General features: G+C 42.4%; 1 protein-coding gene across 1 annotated transcript in view; it reads right to left on the reverse strand.

Annotated features, from left to right (window-relative positions):
* Positions 1-17961, reverse strand: part of LOC114550476 (calcium-activated potassium channel subunit beta-4) — a 46284-nt gene extending 28323 nt beyond the window's left edge. The window contains exons 1-2 of the mRNA XM_028571274.1: positions 17553-17961; positions 9791-9961 (exon numbers count right to left, since the gene is read on the reverse strand). Coding sequence (XP_028427075.1) covers positions 9791-9961; positions 17553-17717 — 336 coding nt within the window. The 5' untranslated portion in view covers positions 17718-17961. The remainder of the gene's footprint in view (positions 1-9790; positions 9962-17552) is intronic.
* Between the last annotated feature and the right edge of the window lie 9539 nt (positions 17962-27500).

The following is a 27500-nucleotide window of genomic DNA, read 5'->3' on the forward strand; positions in this document are numbered from 1 at the left end:
ATCTCAGAACCATGGCTTTATGCTCCAGCTAACAGGTAGTAGTGTGTGTTTTTTTTTATCATGGCTCAGTTCATATTCGCAGGAAGAGAAAGCTGTTTATTTACAGAAGCCATCACACGTCAACACATCTCTGCAGGATGTGGCTGACAGAGTATTTGATGTGAAAAGAAAGCTCCATTAGATGGAGCACAGCTCAAATCAGTGGTATAGTAAGCAGCCGTAGTGAACACAGAAAAATGTGTTACAAACGACATTACAGCTAGGGCTGCTCTCTCTTAGGGGATTAGTCGACTAATCGATCGTTTTGGTCTTAGTCAACTTAGATCTCTTTAGTCCATTAGTCACGTTTGATGCTTTTTTTTCATGCTGAATGACTTATTTCCAGGAAACGTACGGGCACATCTCTGGTAAACACAAGAATTAAAAGTGGTGCTTTTGCGGAGAAACTCAGATTTAAAGATCTGTTGATTAAAATCAACTAATCGATTAGTCGGTACGATTGAATGAGTGTTAGTCGACTAAGAATTTCTTCAATCGAGCACACGGCCCTAGTTACAACTGTTTCTAACGGCTTTTCCGTCACAAATATGTTAGTTTCGAGCGACAGAGAAGTCAAATGACTTGAACTGCATTCAAAAAAATATTCTTGCACACACTGAAACCCTATTGACACGGGATCAGTACTGCCTGCTGACCTCTAGTCATTTGTAATAATTATGGAGGATTCTGTGATCTCAACCATGTGTGAAAATGTCTGTAATGATAAGGTTTAGGTGCAGCACCGAGGCCCAACTAATGCAACTGAAAGACTTTTCTCAGATCTGATGACTGTAATTGGACTTCTTTAGCTTTAAGTTTAAGCTTGTTGAGTGTTATTGATTTATTATCTGCTCGTTTTAGACACAGCTATGGTGACGATAGTCTCGCTTTGCCAGACCTTCCTCCACAGCGCTGCCGAGGAGGGTCTGGCTAGTCCACACGGCATTCTGCAAAGTGAGAGAAACCTGCTCTGATTTATTGGCATTTCTCTAAGCTCCGGACGGAGCCACGGTGCCTCTGCTAAGTAGCCTCTGGAAGGAACTTGTTTTGGTGGAACATGTGTAACGTTCAAAAGTAGTTTTTAGTCGTGCAACAGAAAACTCAGATTGGACAGATAGTCTAGCTAGCTGTCTGGATTTACCCTGCAGAGATCTGAGGAGCAGTCAACCATAGTCCTCACAAATCAGCCGGAGAAGGGGACGGGACATCCGGCCGAAATGAGGGACATCCAGTAGAATTTCCTGCGGCACCGGAGCGATCCCAGAAGTGGACCGTCGTGGCTATATAGACTATAGTGATAATAACGGTGCAAAATAATGTGAAAAAGAGACGCAAAACGACAACAAAAAGGGACACAAACTGATTACGAAGAGACGCCAAATGACCCCAGAGACCGAAAGAAAACAAAAATGACCAAAAAGGAGACACACCACGACTACAAAGAGACGCAAAAATGGCATTTTAAAAACAATTTGAAAAGCGTAATATTGTCTTGAGGAAGGATGCCTAAACCCCCCTGCCAAATGCGTGCCACCTAAGTCTTCCACAAAGCTCTGGAAAACACTGATAGGGTAAGCGCCATTGGTAACCTCTACCAGGCCAGGTCCCAAAAAGATACAGATAAAACATGTTTAAAAAAAAAAAAGAGGCAAAGGCACTTACAGTTGCACTTTCATTTGGCTCTTCATAGTTTGGCTTATTTGATGCTAATGTGCTTGCACTTGTTTCTTGCTGTCCGGAGTTTGTACCTTCAAGTAGGGCTGGGAAAAAAATCGATTTGATTTAAAAATCAAGTTGATAGGTCAAATCGATTCATATTTAAAAAAAATAAATATCCAAATACAGTATAAATAATTTGTATGTTTAACAATGTTGGTTGCACACTGCACAGTGACTCTTCAGTTAGAGAAAGTGTTTGCCTTGCACTTTAATTAAATATAATTAATACAATAAGTATATATTTTTAAAATATATTTCCAGTTCGCAGTTATTTGTTTTAAATGGAGGGGATCGCAGATTTTTTTAGGGAAACAAATCGCCCAGCTCAACCTTCAAGGTTGAAAGCACTTAATTGGAAAACTCTTTGGATAAATGACATGTAATGTAACGTAGTGAAACCACGACCCAAGTGTGGTGCGGCAGCCCGCCTAATTCCCGGGGCGGAGATGTGTCATTAAGCAGGTTTCACTTATCCAGGGACGGATTATAACCGAGACGCCCCCAACTCGGAGTAACTACCGTATTTTCCGGACTATAAGTCGCACTTTTTTTCCTACTTTGGCTGGTCCTGCGACTTATAGTCAGGTGCGACTTATATATCAAAATATATATAATTTAACATGTTTTTACATGTTAATTCATACTGAAAACATTACCGTCTACAGGCGCGAGAGGGCGCTCTAGGCTTGAGACAACTAGGATACTGCTCCTAAAGACAACTGAGAAAGAAAAGAGATAACAAACTGCAGGGAGTAATATATGCAGCTGAAAACGGTAATCGAGCAGCAGAAAGAAAGTTTGAAATGAGGGAGAAACTTATGAGGGAGACTGGAGAAAAGGTGACTCTTACTGCAATAAGAAAACAAAGAAAGCTAATCGGCTAATCGTGGGCTGAAAGCGAGATGTCCAGAGGAGGAGGAAGGAGTCTGGAGGGGCTCGTTCACGGTGCAGCTTCGTCTCCACGCCTTTTAATACCTCCATGCTCCACGCCCTGCTAGCTAGTTGTTCTGGGTGCTATTGTATAGTTCAATAACTGTTAATGTGTTACGGTAACATACCGGACACCTACCGTATTCAGCGTATTGTTCTGTGTGCTATTGTGTAGTTCAATAACTCTTGTATTTATAATCTAAATAAATGCGACTTATAGTCCGAAAAATACGGTAACTGTCTCTGTGTCCCGTGGGCTCGGCCACGCCTCTTTAGGAGACTAGCGGCAGGTCCTCAGTGTGTTGATTCCAACGGGAGAAGTGAACGTGAACACAGAAGACACGTATCTCCAGGACAATCTGACAGTAAAATGGCATTTTTCAGACGGACACGTCAGGAGAAAATTAACTTTTTTTGAGACCTGTTTCTGTCTCAGGACCGAACTCTCGCGAGCTCTGGCAACACAGAGAAGCTAACGTCAGCTAACGTTCGTGAACGCGCTAACAAAACTAATATCCGTCTCTTTTCTGTAATTTACTTTATTTTTTTTTTATTGTTTTTTTTCCCACGCAACAATCTTTTTTTATTATTATTTTCAAATAATATCTATAATTTTTTCGACCATGCAACCTTTGGTTTTTCTGGGTCAAAATTTTAAATTAATCACTTCCCATGTTTTTGTCACTTTTTTTCCAAATTGTTTGTCAATTTTTACGATGTTTTTTTAAATTTTTGCTGCGATTCTTTTAGACATTCTTTTATAAAAAAAAATTCTCCATATGCTATAAAACAGTGGTTCCCAACCTGGGGTCCGGGCACCCCCAGGGGGGGCGGCAAAGATCACAGGGGGGGGCGCGAGTCTTTATCTGGTTTGAGGTTGAGGTAAAAAAAAATGTTTTGCACATGTTAAACAAATTATAATACACTAGAATATATAATGTATACAAAAGTCTGTATGAAAACTATATATTTTCTTGTATCCTCAATTTTCCTGCCGCCACGGCATCACTATTTTATGAATGAAACATGCCGGAGAAACAGTGCTGATAACTCCTCTGTATCAAAAAAGAAAGAGAGGCTCTATCTCGAGAGTTACCTCAACTTCGGTTTTGGGTGGGGGGGGGGCTCAGCTTTTCTTAGACATGAGTAGGGGGGGCGCCAAGGAAAAAAGGTTGGGAACCACTGCTATAAAATATAATAAATCCCCCAAATTCAATAAAAGTAGCCAACCGATTATTTATTTTATTATTTTAATGCATTTTAAGGAACCATCCACGTTATTTATTTTGACAAATTGGTTGAAATAAACAACCTGATTCTGATGGGTCCCATTTGACAAAAGGAGGGTTTGTCTAACGTGTTGGTTTGCTTCCCAGTCGTCAGTTATCTCTATCACTGACTGAAACGATGGACAAAACCTCCAAAATAAGACCCAAGTTGTAATAAAGAGGACTGACCCTTTAACACCAGCACATATGAACTGGTGGAGACAGCTGGAGTCTGTAGCAGTAAATGTCATGTCAGTCATCTGGTCCACAGGCGGCTCCATTAACTAATCGCCCCCTACAGACACAAAACAAATTAAGTGCAGGTCTGTCTCTCTTCATCTGTCTCTCCATCACACAACGTCCTGCAATTAACTCTGTCTGTCTCACAGCGCAGAAATACTCTGTTACGATCCAAAGACCTGACTTCAAAGTAAAATACAAAAGTATCAGCATCAAAATATACTTAAGGGACCAGTGAGATACTTTTTTAGTAGCATGAAACAGCTTCCGAAAATCACCTTCACCAAACTCCACCAGACTCCATTTAAATAATCAGGACTTTTAGTGTGTATAGAGCCAGCATATCTCCACCAGACTCCATGTAAATAATCAGGACTTTTAGCGTGTATAGAGCCAGCATATCTCCACCAGACTCCATGTAAATAATCAGGACTTTTAGCGTGTATAGAGCCAGCATATCTCCACCAGACTCCATGTAAATAATCGGGACTTTTAGCGTGTATAGAGCCAGCATATCTCCACCAGACTCCATGTAAATAATCAGGACTTTTAGCGTGTATAAAGCCAGCATATCTCCACCAGACTCCATGTAAATAATCAGGACTTTTAGCGTGTATAGAGCCAGCATATCTCCACCAGACTCCATGTAAATAATCAGGACTTTTAGCGTGTATAGAGCCAGCATATCTCCACCAGACTCCATGTAAATAATCAGGACTTTTAGCGTGTATAGAGCCAGCATATCTCCACCAGACTCCATGTAAATAATCAGGACTTTTAGCGTGTATAGAGCCAGCATATCTCCACCAGACTCCATGTAAATAATCAGGACTTTTAGCGTGTATAGAGCCAGCATATCTCCACCAGACTCCATGTAAATAATCAGGACTTTTAGCGTGTATAGAGTCAGCATATCTCCACCAGACTCCATGTAAATAATCAGGACTTTTAGCGTGTATAGAGCCAGCATATCTCCACATGTAAATGGGTGAATTAAAGGTTTATTTCAACCAAACCAGAGTGGTGATTGTTGGAACAGTGGAAATATGAACCAAGACGGCTTTTGATAGTTTTATTTAGTTTCTGTCAACTTTGAATAAAGTGTATTTTACGATGATAAAAGTCCTGATTATTTACATGGAGTCTGGTGGAGTTTGGTGATGGTGATTTCAGAACTGTTTCATGTTAAACTAAAATGGATCTTACCCTTTAACTAAAAGCTCTATCTCTGTAGGGATCCTTTCTATAATGTTGCCAGACACTTAGAATAATAATCTGAGTCTGTCAGCGGCAACAACAGAACCTTTAGAGGACTCTAACTTAAGGTGCTACGTTGCAGCTTTTTTCGCCGCTGCTGACTGCAGCGATCTCGCCTAATACTGGACCAATTTCAAAGATGGTTGTTCCAATCAGTCACTTAGACACAAAGCATGGGAAAATAGGATCCAGGTTGGAAAAAACACAGTGACCCCTTTAATATTCAGAGCTTGTAGGGGGCAAAGCATTAAAGGTCTCTCTGTCATTAGTTACCAACGATCACAGAGTGAGACATCCATCCTCTCCCTCTATTAGACATTAAAGGATTTCTAAATGAAGCGTGACTCGTCTATTTCTCTGTCTCTCTCTCTATCATCTCCGATGTGGTCGCCATGGCGACTGAGCGGCATCGATGACGTGCCCTCTCTCCCCTCTATATTTACTCTGTTGCTGTAGCGACGACCCAGACGTGCACCGAAGAAGAGGAAGATAAGAGGAGGGAGAAGCCCCGCTGACCAACACACGGAGGGAGGGACGGACTGAGATTGTTTAGTGAGTTCAGCTCAGGACACGCCCAGCTCTTCCTCTTCCTCTTCCTCGCACGCAGTCTCTCCTCTCGGCAAGGCGTAGCCAAAAGCACGTGGAAACCCTGATTATCACACCCTGGCTTCAATCGTTCCTCTGGTTTTTCCTCTGACAGAAGAGCATTAGGCCTCCTGCACGCTGGCTGCGTGGTGTGTCCGTTTCTACAGTACAGGCCAAACGTTTGGACACACCTTCTCATTCAATGCGTTTCCTTTTTATTTTCATGACTATTTACATTGTAGATTCTCACTGAAGGCATCAAAACTATGAATGAACACATATGGAATTATGTACTTAACAAAAAAAGTGTGAAATAACTGAAAACATGTCTTATATTTTAGATTCTTCAAAGTAGCCACCCTTTGCTTTTTTTGATAACTCTGCAAACCCTTGGTGTTCTCTCAATGAGCTTCATGAGGTAGTCACCTGAAATGGTTTTACCTTCACAGGTGTGCTTTGTCAGGGTTAATTAGTGGAATTATTTCCCTTATTAATAAAAAAGCAAAGGGTGGCTACTTTGAGGAATCTAAAATATAAGACATGTTTTCAGTTATTTCACACTTTTTTGTTAAGTACATAATTCCATATGTGTTAATTCATAGTTTTGATGCCTTCAGTGAGAATCTACAATGTAAATAGTCATGAAAATAAAAAGAAAACACATTGAATGAGAAGGTGTGTCCAAACTTTTGGCCTGTACTGTATTTCGGTTCCCATGGTAACAGGTTAGAGCGTGCACGCTGCCTGCGTGACACGCACATCTCAGGCGCGGCTGGAGCCACCCCAAAAACGCGTGCGTGCTAGAAATAGGACAGACGCCTATTTTTCACGAGACACGCAAGCGCGTTTGAAGCGTTTCCAGGAAAAATAGAATAGGAAAAGATGTTTATATGTCATTTATACAGGAATGCATATCAATAAATGACATGTTGATGGCTGAAAGTGTCGAGGTTTTGACATAAATTCAGAAATAAATGATAAATAATGATCGATTTTCAAATATTGCACCTGTCAATACAGAACGAAATATTCTGGAGCCTATTTTGCCATCAATATTGCCGACATTGTCTTTGCTGTAATCAGATCAGTATATGTTTATGTTTAAGATGAAGTATTCTACTGCTTGAGTGCAGTAATCAGTGAGAAACATACATGTGTACAGACAAGGCTAGCAGCAGCGTCAGACACCTTTCTGGTGTGCAAAGCAGGGCTGTGCTCGATTGAAGAACTTCTCAGTCGACCAACACTCATTCAACTGTATCGACTAATCGATTAGTTGATTTAATCGACAGATCTGTAAATCTCTCCGCAGAGTTTCTCCACAAAGAGTCGTGCTAAAAGCACCACTTTAATTCTTGTGTTTACCAGAGATGTGCTCGTACGTTTCTTGGAAATAAGTCATTCAGCGTGAAAAAAAAGCCTCAGACATGACTAATGGACTAAAGAAATCTAAGTTGACTAAGACCAAAACGAACGATTAGTCGACTAGTCGACTAAGAGGGAGCAGCACTAGTGCAAAGACAGAAAAATCAGTGTGCAGGAGGCCTTAGCGAGCATTCAGATACAACCACAAATAGAGAGACTGTCCTCCCCAAGAAAACGCTCGCAGACGTTGTTTGTTCAAGCAGCCATTAGGGCCTGTATTTACGTTGCTAGTGGCGGCGCCCTCTAGTGGCCGTAGTGATAACGACGGGAGCAAAGCAGGAAGGAAGGGGACGATGTAGGTGACTTACCGTAGCCTACGTAAGTGGCCTGAAGTCACACAGACAGACACACGCACAGAGACACACACACAGACAGACACACGCACAGAGACACACACACAGACAGACACACGCACAGAGACACACACACACAGACACACCCACACACACACACACACACACACACACACACACACACACACACACACACACACACAGAGACACACACACAGACAGACACACACACGCACAGAGACACACACACACGCACACACAGAGACACACACACAGACAGACACACGCACAGAGACACACACACACACACACACACACACACACACACACACACACACAGAGACACACACACAGACACACACACACACACACACACAGAGACACACACACAGACACACACAGAGACACACACACAGACAGACACACGCACAGAGACACACACACAGACAGACACACCCACACCCACACACACACACACACACACAGAGACACACACAGACAGACAGACACACACACCCACACCCACACACACACACACACACACACACACACACAGACACACACACACACAGACACACACACACGCACAGAGACACACACACACGCACACACAGAGACACACACACAGACAGACACACGCACAGAGACACACACACACACAGACAGACACACACACAAGACACACACACACACACACACACACACACACACACACACACACACACACACACACACACACACACACACACACACACACGATCCCGCAGGATATCAGCTGTTTGTTAATGGTGCTTTAAGTCTTTCATTCACACACCGAGTGTCTTAACAGCGTGTTAGTGTCTCACTCGATCTATTTCTGGTCAGCTCTCGACTGCGTGCAGCTGCGCTACAAAAAAAATCATCAGTCAGACCCAAACTCTTCTGACGCTCGCACGAACACAAATACAACACGTTGTTTACAAGAGCGCTGCTGCACGTCGCCGCATGAAACTCTTTTTCAAGCCGGACATCCGCTTTGTTCGCCTTAGTTGTTTCTTTATTCTAACCTCCGGTGGATTTGTGAGGACTGTGGTTACCTGCTCCTCAGATCTCTAGTGCCGCTCCCTCTTAGTGGATTAAATGACTAATCTAATTAACTAAACGTTTTGGTCTTAGTCAACTTAGATCTCTTTGGTCCATTAGTCACGTTTGTTGTTTTTTTTTCATGCTGAATGACTTATTTCCAAGAACCGTACGAGCACATCTCTGGTAAACACGAGAATTAAAGTGGTGCTTTTAGCACGACTCTTAGTGGAGAAACTCAGATTTACAGATCTGTCGATTAAATCAACTAATCGATTAGTCGGTACAGTTGAATGAGTGTTAGTCGACGAAGAATTTCTTCAATCGAGCACAGACCTAGTTACAACTGTTTCTAACGGCTTTTCCGTCACAAATATGTTCGTCTCGAGCGAAGAGAAGTCAATTGACTTGAACTGCATTCAAAAAAATATTCTTGCACACATTGAAACCCTATTCACACAGGATCAGTACTGCCTGCTGACCTCTAGTCATTTGTAATAATTAAGAATTAAAGTGGTGCTTTTGCGGAGAAACTCAGATTTACAGATCTGTCGATTAAATCAACTAATCGATTAGTCGGTACGATTGAATGAGTGTTAGTCGACTAAGAAGTTCTTCAAATCGAGCACACCGCCCTACAGATCTCTGCAGGGTAAATCCAGACAGCTAGCTAGACTATCTGTCCAATCTGAGTTTTCTGTTGCACGACTAAAAACTACTTTTGAACGTACACATGTTCCACCAAAACAAGTTCCTTCCAGAGGCTATTTAGCAGAGGCACCGTGGCTCCGTCCGGAGCTTAGCCCCGCCCCCAAGACGATTGTGATTGGTTTAAAGAAATGCCCAATAAACCAGAGCTCATTTTTTTTCCCTCGCATTCAGAAATGCTGGTGTGGACTAGCCAGACCCTCATCTGCGGCGCTGTGGAGGAAGGTCTGGCAAACGTGCAACGTGACGGAGTTGCGTCGTTACCTTTGGGTTGAGGACCAGCTGTTGCTCGTCGAAGTGCAGCAGAGCCACCGAGTTGGACTCCGAGTTGTTGACGAAGATCTGCAGGCATGGATAAAGAGACGTCCCCTTACAGTCGGTACCGCACGTAAACACACACTCGAACATCTCCTCCGGACGCAGCACAGACACCACCTGGACCAAGAGAGGAGCACACTGTTAGCGACTAACTTTCAGTATTTTTGTACACGGTACTTATAGAAAACATGCAATCAATTCTGTACATATAGTTATTAGAGTTTGTTTGCTATCCTAAACCCCTACAACATGATTAGCTTAGCAAAAAGCCCAATATTCAGCCGAATCTGAAGCCCAATCCTGGATTCGGTGCATCCCTGCACATTAATGTTTAATTTTTGTATGTTTATGAACGTATGTAATTCCACATAAGTGTAACTTATTGCGGGCAATAAAGCCTCTTCTGATTCTGATTGGTTCATGAGAACAGGCCGAGCATTTATCACACAGCGAGAGTCCTGAGTATCTGGGTCGAGACTGACGCACGGTCATCATTCAAACACCTATTCTGTTGTATGGGAATGTCATTTTATAGGAGACAGGGTTGCAAATAGTCAATTTACTGGAAGTATTTGGTCCTACATGTGACGGCAAAATATGTGTGTGGACTCTGAATGAGTCCGGCTACTATCTGTTGATATATGTGACCGAATGTGAGTGATTAGATTCAAAAATAATAAAAAAAATAAAGAGTGATGGCTGCATTTGAGCTCCCTGCTCATTAAAAGGACTGAAATAACAGCTGCAGGCAGGAACACAAATATCAATACATGGCGAATACACAATCAATCTGTGCAGATTTGATAAAAGTCAGACCTTTCTTCATTACTCAAGAAGGTCAGGGAACTGCAATAAAGTCCAAGTATTGTGATTTATGTTTCACTAAGCTGTGGATTAGTGACTGACGTAGTGGACTCTCGAGTTTTGTGATTTAAAGAAAAGGAAAAAAACACACACACACACACAGACAACAACAAAAGGCTTCCACTCTCTGTAATGCACCGAAATTATTTCAGGCCGATGCAATAAGCTAACAGCCAGATAAATCAAGCTGGCACGAATTCATCCTCCGCAGTAAAGAGCCAGGAGTGTAATTTGTATTTATGTTTATTTATGAAAACTCCCAAACTGCCTTGCGAGGCAAAACAGTTATAATTATCCACGGTGGAGAGCGACGCAGCACCAAGGACAAAATCACCCGTAGGAGGACAAACACACTTTGTATCGACAATAAAAAAAAAAGATTCAAATAAATGACAAAATAAATGAAAGGTTTTCACTTTCTGCAGAACTAAAGGTCATGTTTTTCTGCTGCTACGTAGGGAGAGAGATGACGGTAACAACCCAACAAGACGGGATTGTTCAACTGAAAGTATGACTTGATTTAATGTGACCGGGTGGGTTCTATCATATATCATGAGAGAGTGGAGGGAACTCCTAGCCTGACCAGCCAGACCCACATCCAGATGTTGAGGTCTGGGAGCTCCCCATTGGTCAGGGCTCAATCAGAGGGGCGGGATAAACGGTTGTCTTTTGTATTCTCTCTGCACGCGATAGGATAGCGCTCCAACCAACCAGAGCAACGCTAGCTGATGGATTCAACTTTAAACTCCAAACACATCTTCCTTTTTTTAAGAATGACTTCAGTGCCGTTCTTTGTTCTTTTCTCAAAGAAAAGCTGAACTCCGAGTCTTCCAGAAGACCTCTGTTCACCAGCAGCAGCAGCAGCAGCCATAAGCCCCGCCCACCGGCTCTATACACGATGTGATTGGCCTGACCTGAGTATGGTTTTTCCAGCTCGCAAGCCAATGGAGAGTGCCTAGACTGACCCTGGCTGCAAATTACATTTGCTGCCGCTAGGGCTGTGTAGATTTCTAGGCTAGGGAACTCCAGATGAAATACACTACAATTGTCAGCTGCACCTGTTGGTTGAGAAGCTCTTGCATCAGTTCCGACTGGAAGCCAACCTTGTGGGCTGGATATTGGACTTCCTTACAAATAGATCTCAGCGAGTGAGGGTAAATGGTCACTTCTCTGACTGGGCCCTCTCATCAACTGGCTCACCGCAGGGGTGTGTTCTTTCCCCACCTCCTCTATAGTCTGTACACCAACGACTGCTGCTCTGTGACTGAAAACCGACACTTTGTCAAGTTTGCTGATGATACGGTTATTGTCAGCTTACTCAACAATGAGGAAACTTCCCACGGTCCGGTCATGGACCACTTCGTAACATGGTTCCAGGATGCCTTTCTTGAGCTGAACGCCTCAAAGACAAAAGACATGTATTGACTTTAGGCATAAGGTCACTAACAATGTAAAAACTAGTATAAATGGTCAGGAAATAGAGGTTGTTAAAGAGTACAAGTATTTAGGATCCATTATTGATGACAAGCTGTGCTTCGAGCCAAATACTAGTTTGCTTTGTAAGAAAGGCCAACAGCGCCTGTATTGCCTTAGAAAGCTGGCCAAGTTTGATGTGGACAAGACCCTGTTGACCCTTTTCTATAGGTCCTTTGTTGAGTCAGTAGTCACCTTCTCCTTAATCTGCTGGTATGGGTCCATTACTGTAAAACAAAAAAACGCCCTCTCCAGGTTAATTAAGGTGAGCAGCTGTATCACAGGTTCTAGGCAAAAAAGACCTGGAGGAGCTCTATCAGAAGCAGATGCTAAAAAGGGCTGAATCTATCCTGTCAGATAGTTCTCATCCCTTAAGCCTGGCTCACATTACAAGAGTTTTTGGCCGATTTATGCCCGATTTACCACTCCCGAGAATCTGAGAAAAAAATCTTGTCGAGGACCTCGATCGGTTCCGATGTTCGGCGCAGATTATCTGGTAATGTGAGGCGTTCACAGATCGAATCTTGCACCTCCCGATCTGCTCGCAGACACATCGGGGCCGCCCCGTTAATATCAAACATGTTTGATATCTAGTATTATAATCGGTTGTGAAACGACTATGATTACGTCAGTAGGCCTACTTCCGCAATAGCCAATGAGAGACAGGTCTGCAAGGAGACAGAAGTGACGGAAACTTAGTACGAGTCCGGTGGACAACTGAGTTGGAAGAAAGGATGGTGGAGATGTGGCGAAAGCACGAGTGCCTTTTTAATGTATCATCTAAAGAATATCATAATGGGAATGATAAAGAGAAGAGCTGGGGAGAGATCGCTTCAGATCTGGACCTATGGGGGAGTGTATAAAGTTGCTAGCGCACTAGCTAGCAAATGTAAACATTAGATATCTAGGTCAGTGATCATCTGCTACATTCAGGTCTAACAAAAGATGCATTGCACATACCGTATTTTTCGGACTATAAATCTCTCTGGAGTATAAGTCACACAGAACAACTAGCAGGGCGTGGAGACGTACCGTTGACCAGCCCCTCCCGTCCCGGTGTTCAAGCCCCCATCTGTGGACTCGTTCCTCCACCTCTGGCCATCTAGCTTTCAGCCCACGATTAGCCGATTAGCTTTCTTTGATTTCTTCATTGCAGTAAGAGTCACCTTTTCTCGAGTCTCCCTCATAAGTTTCTCCCTCATTTCAAACTCTCTTTCTGCTGCTCGATTACCGTTTTCGGGGCTGCATATTTTACTACCTGCAGTTTATCTCTTTTCTTTCTCAGTTGTCTTTAGGAGCAGCATATAGTTGTCACAAGCCTAGAGCGCCCTCTCGCGGCTGTAGACGGTAATATTTTCAGTATGAATTAACATTTAAAAACATGTTAAATTATATATATATTGATATATAAGTCGCACCTGACTATAAGTTGCAGGACCAGCCAAAGTAGGAAAAAAATGCGACTTATAGTCCGGAAAATACAGTAGTTTGTTTGAATAATATTATCGTCCACGCTCGTTTTATTTTCTTTTGTTTTTTATTGGTACAAAGGATAAGTATTACTACAGCAAGTTGCCGTGACACAGTATCCATTTTGTTTACATGCGCTTCCCCGTGAGATCGCGTCACGTGAGGTGCAGAATCTGGCAAGATAATCTTAAGAATATCTTGTAGTGTGTGATGCCTCACTATTTTCACATGTTGTAGTGTGAGCATGTTTAAGATTTGTGGGAAGAAAATCTGCAAAGATTCTCCTCAAGTGTGCTGCAACCAGAAAACTCCTGTAGTGTGAGCCAGGCTTTACGGGCTGAATTTCAGATGTTGCCATCCGGATCACCCTTTATACCTCCAAAACTCAGAACAAATAGATATAAACACTCCTTTGTACCTGCAGCAATTCTACTTTTTAATTATATAAAGAACCATAGATAACTTGATTTATTGTTTATGTTGTTAAATTTGCCTGCAAGGTAGGCAATCTCTGTACAATTGTGTGATTTTATTATACTACCTGCTGCACAACAAATTGCCCCACTGGGGGACAAATAAAGTAACTTGACTTGTTATTTATTTAAAACCTATTAAATGCAGTTACTTAAAGGTGCTCTAAGAGATGTCGGGTGACGTCACTTCATGTTGACGTTGAAAGTATTGTCAGACAAGCTCGCCCCTCCCTCCTCCTCCTCCTCCTCCCGTCCCCTCCCCCTCCCTTCCACACACTAATACATCCATGGCACTAACCCCAAAACCCCCACACCCAAAATCCTTCTTGTTGGATATTGGCTGGAAGACTGTTTGTTATTTTTGGTGGTGCAGGTTGGCCCAGTTTGTTTTTGTTGGCGTTTGTGGAGCCTGGGCTGTCTACAGAGACCACAGTTTTTTTTTTTACATTGTGTTCAGGGGACAGGCAGCTAGCAGATAGTGAGGAGATGTTTTTTACAGTGTGTTCAGGGGACAGGCAGCTAGCAGATAGTGAGGAGATGTTTTTTACAGTGTGTTCAGGGGACAGGCAGCTAGCAGATAGTGAGGAGATGTTTTTTACAGTGTGTTCAGGGGACAGGCAGCTAGCAGATAGTGAGGAGATGGTCATGACTGTTTTCCAAGATGGCGGCCGCACGTAAACATGAATGCTACGGTCTTTATGATCTATCTATTTTTTTGTATAACCTGTCTGTATGATGCAGAGATAACAGCTTCAGCTCCTTGTCGTAAAAGGCTGTCTGACATCAAGGGAAAGCGCACTTCAACTGATATAGATATTGTTAGGTGTCTAAAATCTATCCCCCGAATAGTAACATTAGCTCATACAATCACACTTAAAAACATCTGAACTGTCCCTTTAAGAGTTTTTAAGTAAGATGTAAGTTAATCAAGGGGTTAAGCTTCGCTTCAGAACTCGAACCTCCTATGGCGCCATTTTAATGCTACAAAGGTATCACCTCCCGTTAGCATCCCATTGACTCCCATTCATTCTGACGTCACTTTGACAGAGAATAACTTTACATCTGAAGCGTTTAAAGACTCTATTTCTCCGTTGTTTATTTCTAAAGAAACACGACAATGTATAAAAGGCTCCATTACCTTGTAGCTCACGTTATGGCTCCGTAGCAGACGCTTTTATAAAGATAGGCTAACGATTGGGTCATAACCACGAGACTTACTGTCACACAGTAGAGGAATTACCGTATAGTACAGGAGAAGCTCACAGGCAGTTTGGACTTCCATTAGCTGTTTAGGTTTAATTACTAATGTTAACTAGCATGTTAGTGATCAGTAATTACTAATGTTAACTAGCATGTTAGTGATCAGTAATTACTAATGTTAACTAGCATGTTAGTGATCAGTAATTACTAATGTTAACTAGCATGTTAGTGATCAGTAATTAGCCTGTGTCTATGTTATCTCCTTACATATACCTACACTCTCCGTCTCTGTGAGATTGGGAATGATTGAGATTTCTCTCTCACAGCTACCAGAAGACTTCACACTTTCAGACACGTTGCTCACGTCACATCTACGTCTTCAAGCTCAGTTGGAGGCTTCTCAGTAACACTCAGCCAGCACCGGGAAAGAGACTTCTGATATCCTTCACTAGTCTCGTACAGAGACACGAGATCTGGTGGTCCATTCTTATATACTGTCTATGCTGTTAATCTACAACAACCTGCGTAGCTACTGTACACAAATCTCATCCACACTCTTGTCATGTTTATGTGTTGCTATTACCTATTTCAATTGCAAAAAAACTAGGGCTGTCCTTGACTAAAGAAATTGCTAGTCGACTAACACTTGTCAACTACTCGATTAGTTGATTTAATTGACAGAGCTGTGAGCTTTGGGAGGTGGTTGAGACTAGAAAAGCTCAATATAAATGTAGTTAATTAACCATCTGTAAAACTGAGTTTCTCCACAATTAATCCTGCAAAAGCACCACTTTAAATCTGGTGTTTACCATAAATGTGCTCAGAAGTTTCTTGGAAATAAGTAATTAAGCATGAATAAGCATAAAAAATGACTAATGGACTAAAGAAATCTTAGTCGACTAAGGCCAAAACGACCGATTAGTCGACTAATCGACTAAGAGGTGGCAGCCCTAAAAAAACAAAAAACATAGATGTCAGGAACAATCCAGATGCTAAAAGAAATCTTCTGTGACCTCATCTGCAAATACACAAAGCCCATGAGGGACTCTCTGATTTATCACCCTGAAATCCATGCTCATTTTGACAACAATACTGCAAACACTTCTTTTCATACCACAACAACAAATCCACCACTGTAAGAAGTTACACAACTATTAATGGCAACAACACTGCTAAACAATACCAATAAAAGTCGAGTATTGAGCTCCTGTTTAAACTAATATTACTTTAACGTTGGATACTTGTCTTAGTATAATGCAAAATATTGATATTTAATACATATTGGTACTACTACTACTAATAATAGCTTAATAATACTGATAAGTAGTTCCACAATCACAAAACCTATTTCAGAATAACACAGAAATAAACGTGCTTCTATTTGAACCACAACAACAATATAATGTTAAACTTTAGGAAATAACACATCACTGCTAAAAAAATACCAATACAAGTCGAGTATTTGGCTCCTATCTTTTACTGCCTCCAAAACTTGGATACTAGTCTTAATACTTCTATTTGAAACATAACAATATATAGGCTACAATGTAAGAAGTTACACAACTTTTAATGGCAACAACACTGCTGAAACAAATACCAATACAAGTCGAGTATTTGGCTCCTATTTTACTGCCTCCAAAACTTGGATAGCCTATTAGTCTTAATATAATGCAAAATATGTATGTTTAGTACCTATTAGTAGCCTACTAATAATAATAGCTTAATAATAACATCCACAGTTACAAAAACTACAAATTCAGAATAAAATTCAAATAAAGAAATACAACAATATATACACTGTAACACAAAACAGACAAAAATAACCCCACAAAAAACTCACAAAACAGAAAAAAATAGACAAAAAAAACACAAAAATACTTCTATTTGAAACAAAACAACAATATATACACTGTAACACAAAACAGACAAAAATAGACACAACAAACTCACAAAACAGAAAAAATAGACAAAAAAAACACAAAAAACTCACAAAACAGAAAAAAATAGACCAAAAAAAAACACAAAAAATACTATTTGAAACACAACACTGTAAGAAGTGACACAACTTTTAATGGCAACAACACTGCTGAAGAAAATCCCATGTTAAAGTCGTGTATTTGCCTAGCTCGTGTTTTATTTAACGTTGCCTCCACTAACCCTCCCAATACTAACGGGGCTCGGGCAGCGGTCTGGCAGCGGGCTGCGCGGAGCCTCGGAGCCGGACTCACCGTGCAGTTGGCCGGCTTGCTCTGCAGGCTCTGGAGGGTCGGGCTGAGCCAGCAGAAACCCAGGATGAAGAGGCTGAGGATGCCGCAGGCAATCAGGAACAACCCCAGCCTGATGCTCTTGTCCTCGGCTTCGGAGTACTCGTACGACACCCGGATCTTCGCCATGGCAGCCCCGCGGAGACCTCCGCCGGCATGGAGAGGACCGCGGACCCGTGGAGGATGATGAAGAGTAGGAGGAGGAGGAGGAGGAAGAGGAGGAAAAGATAAAGAAAGAGGAGGATGAAGGAGGAGGAGGCGGCGACGTACGCTGTTTCCCTGCTGCTGAGAAACTGCGGAGTTTAAAATATAACGGTCGTCAACGGTTGAGTTTAAATACCAACGGCTTTCAGTTAAATCGGTTTCCTCTCTCTCTCTCTCTCTCTCTCTCTCACTCTGTCTCCTCCCTTCTTCCCAAATTTGTGTCGTCTATCCTTGTTATTGTTTAATTATCTGTTACCAGAGGTGAAAATTAGTACTTTAAAGATATATTTTACTTGAGTAAAAGTAACCAATACTGCTCTTTAAAAATACTCTAAAAAGTCCAATAATCAACCAGTGGTGGAAAGTAACTTAGTACACTTATTTAGGCATTTAATACAATCTACTCCACTACAATTATTTAACTATTTTTTAGTTTGTGGCAATTAAGACATTCACCTAGGCTACAAGAGTATTTAATGATTTTGAAGGCCTAATATTTATCACATTTAAGACATTTTTCCTCCCCCAGAAAAACGCCCACATTGTTTGTACAGTATACCACACTATAATACTACACTACCCACAATCCTAAGCGTAACAGCGACATCTCTGATTGGTCCAACTCGCTGTTACCATGAGAACATTTAGTGTAGGCTACCGCTAGAGCGAGCTACTACCGTAGCTTACTTTTGTCTTTTTTTGCCATTTTTCAAAATGTTTTTTTTTGCGCCGAATCATGACCATAAAACATTTTATTGAAAGTTGAAATGATTTCAACTTTGAGCGTAGCGCAAAGCGGCAATTCCAAACGGTGCGTGACGCCCAAGGGGTTAAGTTTCACTTCAGAACGCGAACCTCCGATGGCGCCATTTTGTTGCTACAAAGCGATCACCTCCTGTTAGCATTACACTGACCGCCATTTTTTTTTTACGTCACTTTGACAGCGAATAACTTTACATCTGAAGCGTTTAAAGACTCTATTTCTCCGTTGTTTATTTCTAAAGAAACACGACAATGTATAAAAGGCTCCATTACCTTGTAGCTCACGTTATGGCTCCGTAGCAGACGCTTTTATAACAATAGGCTAACGATTGGCTCATAACCACAAGACTTACTGTCACACAGTAGAGGAATTACCGTATAGTACAGGAGAAGCTCACAGGCAGTTTGGACTTCCATTAGCTGTTTAGGTTTAATTACTAATGTTAACTAGCATGTTAGTGATCAGTAATTACTAATGTTAACTAGCATGTTAGTGATCAGTAATTAGCCTGTGTCTATGTTATCTCCTTACATATACCTACACTCTCCGTCTCTGTGAGATTGGGAATGATTGAGATTTCTCTCTCACAGCTACCAGAAGACTTCACACTTTCAGACACGTTGCTCACGTCACATCTACGTCTTCAAGCTCAGTTGGAGGCTGCTCAGTAAAGCAAGAGATCACCGGAAAAGTGCTTCTAATATCCTTCACTGGTCTCCGTCCAGAGCAACGGGGTCTATTGGTCCAATGGTGACGCCAGGGATAGCGCAGCGCCTAGCTGGACGCCAGCGCTCCCCCCCGTAGGAAAACAATGGAACAGCCCGCTCGGAGCAGTTTCACCATCTATCATGTGTAGGCGGCTTTAGCAATTTCTGAAACGTCAATGGAACAATTGAACGGGGAAAAACACTGCCGGTAGCCTGACGTGGTCATACTCAGATCATTCCCAATCTTACAGAGACGGAGAGTGTAGGTATATGTAAGGAGATAACATAGACACAGGCTAATTACTGATCACTAACATGCTAGTTAACATTAGTAATTAAACAGCTAATGGAAGTCCAAACTGCCTGTGAGCTTCTCCTGTACTATACGGTAATTCCTCTACTGTGTGACAGTAAGTCTCGTGGTTATGACCCAATTGTTAGCCTATTTTTATAAAAGCGTCTGCTACGGAGCCATAACGTGAGCTACAAGGTAATGGAGCCTTTTATACATTGTCGTGTTTCTTTAGAAATAAACAACAGACTAATAGTCTTTAAACGCTTCAGATGTAAAGTTATTTGCTGTCAAAGTGACGTCAAAATGAATGGGAGTCAATGGGATGCTAACGGGAGGTGATCGTTTTGTAGCATCAAAATGGCGCCATAGGAGGTTTGAGTTCTGAAGCGAAGCTTAACCCCTTGGTTTCAACCCAACCAGGATAGAAAATGCCTGCACTCAATTGGATAGACCTACAACCAATCAGAGCAACAGATAGACCTACAACCAATCAGAGCAACAGATAGACCTACAACCAATCAGAGCAACAGATAGACCTACAACCAATCAGAGCAATGGATAGACCTACAACCAATCAGAGCAACGGATAGACCTACAACCAATCAGAGCAACAGATAGACCTACAACCAATCAGAGCAACAGATAGACCTACAACCAATCAGAGCAATGGATAGACCTACAACCAATCAGAGCAACGGATAGACCTACAACCAATCAGAGCAACAGATAGACCTACAACCAATCAGAGCAACAGATAGACCTACAACCAATCAGAGCAATGGATAGACCTACAACCAATCAGAGCAACGGATAGACCTACAACCAATCAGAGCAACAGATAGACCTACAACCAATCAGAGCAATGGATAGACCTACAATCAATCAGAGCAACAGATAGACCTTCAACCAATCAGAGCAATAGATAGAACGATAACCAGTCAGAGCAACAGATAGACCTACAATCAATCAGAGCAACAGATAGACCTACAACCAATCAGAGCAACAGATAGACCTACAACCAATCAGATCAACAGATAGACCTTCAACCAATCAGAGCAACAGATAGACCTACAACCAATCAGATCAACAGATAGACCTTCAACCAGTCAGAGCAACAGATAGACCTACAACCAATCAGAGCAACAGATAGACCTACAACCAATCAGAGCAACGGATAGACCTACAACCAATCAGAGCAACGGATAGACCTACAACCAATCAGAGCAACGGATAAACCTACAACCAATCAGAGGAATCTACACATCTCAATTCTCCAGCAGCTGCCATCTTTGTTGTAAACAAATTCAACCCAAGCGCTCTTTGGTGACGTGGCTGATTACGTTACTGTTGATCCATCATTGTATAAAGCCCGCCCCCCTGACAATTTGATTGGTCCGAACAGCTCTGGTTGGAACTTGGAGCATAGTTGCTCCACAACGGATCAAGTCCAGACCTCAAATGTTGTGGGCGGGGCTAAGTTCGGGTGGCATCCAGGCTACACTTCAGGAACCTTAGCCTTTAAAAAAAGTGGGCGGTCACTGTTTAGCTATATTACAACTCATGTTGACGTTTCTAGTGGTGGCGCCCTCTAGTGGCTGTAGTTGTTAAGACGAGCGCAAATCAGGAAGTAAGGTGGCGAAGTAACACTTTTCAGTTCAATTTTCTAAGCACAAACAGAAAAATGGGTTCCAATATCCAATTTTTCTTTTTTTCCGCCTTGACAAATTAAAAAATTGGATCTTTAAACCTGTTTTTCCAATTTTTTGTTTTCATTCAGAGGATCAGAAATTGGTCCATATGCAGTTAATGACCTGCATATTCCACAAAGTAGAGGAAGATAATACCACGGCAGTATTATGAATAATTGGAGCTCAGATGCAATTTTGTAATTTTCTCAATTTCTGATCCTCTGAATAAAAAAACAGAAAATTGGAAAAACAAGTTTAAAGATCAAATTTTTTTATTTGTCAAGGTTGAAAAAAAAAAAAAAAACTTGGATATTTGAACCCATTTTTCTGTTTTTCCACATGTCTGTCTGTTTCAAACATCTGCCGGACACCTGAAACGCAAGACTTGAGGCTGTTAGAGCTGCACATTCTTATATTTGGCTGCAATATTCAGGTGTCCACATACTTTTGGCCATGTAGTGCAGCCTGCGGCTATCTGGGATGTTTCTATGGTTTCATCTCTCTCTCTCTGTCTCTCTCTCTGCAGGTTGAGGGATGCTCGCTCGCCCAGGTGGCCTGATGATTCAATCCAGATTTGTGTTTTATATTTCGCCGCTGGCTGCTTGTTGTTCTCTCACTGCTACATGCTGCACGAGATAAGCCTCTTAGCCGAGGGAGAGCAGGAACATCCTCGGTTTCTCAGGGACAAACATGTCATATATTATTTATCGTTGGTTAAATAAATACTACACGTGAATATCAAGCTACAAATGCTTTGAGTTGATGATTTAATTAGACAAAATTTGACAAATATGTGCTGATTTTGACTCAATATCTACAGTAACTTTTTCTACTGAATTATTGAAACACGTTGACAAAGAGAACAACAGATGGAATTTGTAGCTGTTGAACTTTTCCATTTTCTGAGCATTTTCTCATGTCAGGTTGTCTTAAAAGTTGAGTTATGAAAATGTTAGTCTCTCGCATTGCCAGACCTTCCTCCACAGCTCTGCGGAGGAAGGTCTGGCTAGTCCACACAGCATTCCTGGATGGGAGAAGAACTGGCGCTCTGGTTTATTGGCATTTCTTTAAACCAATCACAATCGTCTTGAGGCGGGCTAAGCTCCGGACGGAGCCACGGTGCCTCTGCTAAATAGCCTCTGGAAGGAACTTGTTTTGGTGGAACGTGTGTACGTTCAAAAGTAGTTTTTAGTCGTCCAACAGAAAACTCAGATGGGACAGGTCTCCTCTAGCTGTAGATAGGTGGGGTCTCCTTTAGCTGTAGATAGGTGGGGTCTCCTTTAGCTGTAGATAGGTGGGGTCTCCTCTAGCTGTAGATAGGTCGGGTCTCCCCTAGCTGTAGATAGGTGGGGTCTCCTCTAGCTGTAGATAGGTGGGGTCTCCTCTAGCTGTAGATAGGTGGGGTCTCCTCTAGCTGTAGATAGGTGGGGTCTCCTCTAGCTGTAGACAGGTGGGGTCTCCCCTAGCTGTAGATAGGTGGGGTCTCCTCTAGCTGTAGATAGGTGGGGTCTCCCCTAGCTGTAGATAGGTGGGGTCTCCTCTAGCTGTAGATAGGGGGGGTCTCCTCTAGCTGGAGATAGGGGGGGTCTTAGGTATGGCTTAGGTGCCCAATTATAGTCATTATCATATCATAGTCTATTTTTATTGTTAATTTTTCTGTATAATATGGATGAATTTGCTTAATGTATGATGAATGATTGATGTGTGACTACTTGTCCTCTCCCCCTGCCCTTATGGGGACCACAATGGAAATAAGTCGTTGGGCTTTATTGTGTCATCCTTGATTATTTATGTATTTTTAATGTATGACACAGAGTGCTGTTTCATATTTTTATATTTAAGTGGTCAAATAAAAATCCAATCAATCAATCAATCGTCTTGAAGTCTTTTTTTTTTTTTTTTTTTAGATGTCTGAAATAAACTCTGTGATTAACACACGCTGAAGAGATTATTCTATGGTTTTAGGTGTGTAAACATCTACAGCATGAATGCTACGTAATGTACACGCATAAGCGGAGTTTGACATTCGAGCCAGGAGGGGGGCAAAAAAAAAAAAAAAAAAAAATCGCAGCGGCTGAGAGCTGGCCTACCACTTGGGGAACACAGCACGAACACATATGGACAATACAAACATGCTAAATAAATATCTTTATTTTTAAAGCAGATTTTAAATTACATTGTAACAATTTAACAAGCCGCCCTTATAACATCCAATCGCGGCAGACAGTGGCGAAACGCCTTAACACTTAAATTCAACAAAAATGTAACAGTGAACAATCAGTGTTGGACCTACAGTCTGTTGAGATGCCTCTCCAAGCGCAATCGCACCATAAAACGTTAAAGGAACACGCCGACTTATTGGGAATTTAGCTTATTCACCGTAACCCCCAGAGTTAGACAAGTCCATACATACCCTTCTCATCTCTGTGCGTACTGTAACGCTGTCTGATGGTTCCAGCATTAGCTTAGCTTAGCACAGATCCTGCAGGTGAATGGTTCCAACTAGCTTACTGCTCCGAATTGTGACAAAAGTGACAAAATAACTCCAACATGTTCCTATTTACATGTTGTGATTTATAGAGTCACAGCGTGTACAAAAAACAACGTAACATGAGACACAGCCATCTTCTAACAGTAAACAAACCAGGAACTATATTCTCAGACAGGCTTGCTGCGAGCATATCACTCCGCCCAAGTACTATATTCTTCCGCCTGAGAATATAGTTCCCGGTTTGTTTAAAGTTAGAAGACGGCTGTGTCTCATGTTACGTTGTTTTTTGTACACGCTGTGACTCTATAAATCACAACATGTAAATAGGAACATGTTGGTGTTATTTTGTCACTTATTGGGAGCAGTAGGATTACTGGAACCATTCACCTGCAGGATCTGTGCTGGCCTGATGCTGCTGGAGCCGTCAGACAGCATTACAGCATGCACGGAGATGAGAAGGGTATGTATGGACTAGTCTAACTCTGGGGGTTATAGTGAATAAGATAAAGTCCCAATAAGTCGGCGTGTTCCTTTAAGACACGTTAAGAAAAAAGATCAGTTTTTTGCTGTAACCCAATGACACGAAAAAAAAAAATTTAATCCACATCGATCAGTAGATCCACCTCGCCGTTTAAAAATACAGTACAGGCCAAAAGTTTGGACACACCTTCTCATTCAATGCGTTTCCTTTTTATTTTCATGACTATTTACATTGTAGATTCTCACTGAAGGCATCAAAACTATGAATGAACACATATGGAATTATGTACTTAACAAAAAAGTGTGAAATAACTGAAAACATGTCTTATATTTTAGGTTCTTCAAAGTAGCCACCCTTTGCTTTTTTATTAATAAGGGAAATAATTCCACTAATGAACCCTGACAAAGCACACCTGTGAAGGTAAAACCATTTCAGGTGACTACCTCATGAAGCTCATTGAGAGAACACCAAGGGTTTGCAGAGTTATCAAAAAAAGCAAAGGGTGGCTACTTTGAAGGATCTAAAATATAAGACATGTTTTCAGTTATTTCACACTTTTTTGTTAAGTACATAATTCCATATGTGTTCATTCATAGTTTTGATGCCTTCAGTGAGAATCTACAATGTAAATAGTCATGAAAATAAAAAGGAAACGCATTGAATGAGAAGGTGTGTCCTAACATTTGGCCTGTACTGTACGTATAAAAGTCCAAATCTACACAAAACAAGCAATCAATCAGTAAGCTGACAGCAAATGTATATACAGTACATGGCATTGAGGCAACCTTTATTGCAAAGTTGGCACGGTAAGATCTTTCTCCTCTCACCATTACAGAACTACAACTCAAACTAGCGTACGACCTCATCGTCATCGTTCTCAGCCACTCCCCTCTGTTCGCCGATTGGACCGGCAAAGATTTGGCCGGAGAAAAACCCAAAAATATACCGCAAACCCAGACGTAGTACTGAAGGGAAATGAAAATAGAGCGTAAGTACGTAGGAGGGCGGAGCCAGGCTAGTGGAAACCCCGAATATTACGCTTTACTGTTAGGAAGCCACAATACAGATCCAAATCCAAGGTTTTTTCAGAAAATGTCAGATACTTTAAGACTTTTACTCAAGTAATATTCTAAAAGGGGACTTTTAAGTTCTACCAAATATGTTTTCTGGTAACATACTTGCACTGTTACTCAGGTATTGCTTCCAAGTACTTTATACAAGACCATGATCATGATTTGGCTTAAAACACTCCCGAGGACCAAACATGCATGAGTCTTCTAACAAGTCTTACATCAGGCCAATGAGGTGGGACCAAAGAAGAACTCGCTTGTTTGCCAATAAATCAATGTCTGTTCATTGAATATCTTTCAGTGCGGTGACCCATTCATTACAGGACGGCCTGCTCACCGTGGCATAAGTAATAGAGTCCATTTCATTTCTGGTTTAGATCCATTCATCTTTTTTGTTTTAAAACACAAATCAAATAATATATTGACAGGCCAACCTGACACGATGAAAAGCTGTATGCTTTCTCTCCCATCCTGGGGTAAGCCCTATGTTCCCACAGCTCTATGTTCCCACAGCCCTATGTTCCCACAGCCCTATGGTCCCACAGCCCTATGGTCCCACAGCCCTATGTTCCCACAGCCCTATGGTCCCACATTTCTAGGACATTTTCAAAATTAGGTCTTGTGATCCTACATTTCCCTTCAATTTAAGCCCTCTCCTCCCACAACATGTTTTAGGGTTAGGGGTTAGGGGGATAAAATCTGATACACATTTATGAAAAAGGAAATGTGGGAACATAGGGCCTAATTTTGGAGAAAATCTTAGAAATGTGGTAACATAGGGCTGTGGGAACATAGAACTGTGGGACCATAGGGCTGTGGGAACATAGGGCTGTAGGAACATAGGGCTGTGGGACCATAGGGCTGTGGGAACATAGGGCTGTGGGAACATAGGGCTGTGGGAACATAGGGCTGTGGGAACATAGAGCTGTGGGACCATAGGACTGTGGGAACATACAGCTGTGGGACCATAGGGCTGTGGGAACATACAGCTGTGGGACCATAGGGCTGTAGGAACATAGGGCTGTGGGAACATAGGGCTATAGGAACATAGGGCTGTGGGAACATAGGGCTGTGGGAACATAGGGCTATAGGAACATAGGGCTGTAGGAACATAGGGCTGTGGGAACATAGGGCTATAGGAACATAGGGCTGTGGGAACATAAGGCTGTGGGAACATAGGGCTGTGGGAACATACAGCTGTGGGACCATAGGGCTGTGGGAACATACAGCTGTGGGACCATAGGGCTGTGGGAACATACAGCTGTGGGACCATAGGGCTGTAGGAACATAGGGCTGTGGGAACATAGGGCTATAGGAACATAGGGCTGTGGGAACATAGGGCTGTGGGAACATAGGGCTATAGGAACATAGGGCTGTAGGAACATAGGGCTGTGGGAACATAGGGCTGTAGGAACATAGGGCTATAGGAACATAGGGCTGTAGGAACATAGGGCTGTGGGAACATAGGGCTGTAGGAACATAGGGCTGTGGGAACATACAGCTGTGGGACCATAGGGCTGTAGGAACATAGGGCTGTGGGAACATAGGGCTGTAGGAACATAGGGCTGTGGGACCATAGGGCTGTGGGAACATAGGGCTGTAGGAACATAGGGCTGTGGGACCATAGGGCTGTGGGAACATAGGACTGTGGGAACATAGGACTGTGGGACCATAGGGCTGTGGGGACATAGGGCTGTAGGAACATAGGACTGTGTGACCATAGGGCTGTGGGGACATAGGGTTCTGGGAACATAGGGCTGTGGGACCATAGGGCTGTAGGAACATAGGGCTGTGGGAACATAGGGCTGTGGGAACATAGGGCTGTAGGAACATAGGACTGTGTGACCATAGGGCTGTGGGGACATAGGGTTCTGGGAACATAGGGCTGTGGGACCATAGGGCTGTAGGAACATAGGGCTGTGGGAACATAGGGCTGTGGGAACATAGGGCTGTGGGAACATAGGACTGTGGGAACATAGGACTGTGGGACCATAGGGCTGTGGGGACATAGGGCTGTAGGAACATAGGACTGTGTGACCATAGGGCTGTGGGGACATAGGGTTCTGGGAACATAGGGGCTGTGGGACCATAGGGCTGTAGGAACATAGGGCTGTGGGAACATAGGGCTGTGGGAACATAGGGCTGTAGGAACATAGGACTGTGTGACCATAGGGCTGTGGGGACATAGGGTTCTGGGAACATAGGGCTGTGGG

Source organism: Perca flavescens, chromosome 23 (assembly GCF_004354835.1).
Source record: "Perca flavescens isolate YP-PL-M2 chromosome 23, PFLA_1.0, whole genome shotgun sequence".
Classification (NCBI taxonomy): domain Eukaryota; kingdom Metazoa; phylum Chordata; class Actinopteri; order Perciformes; family Percidae; genus Perca; species Perca flavescens.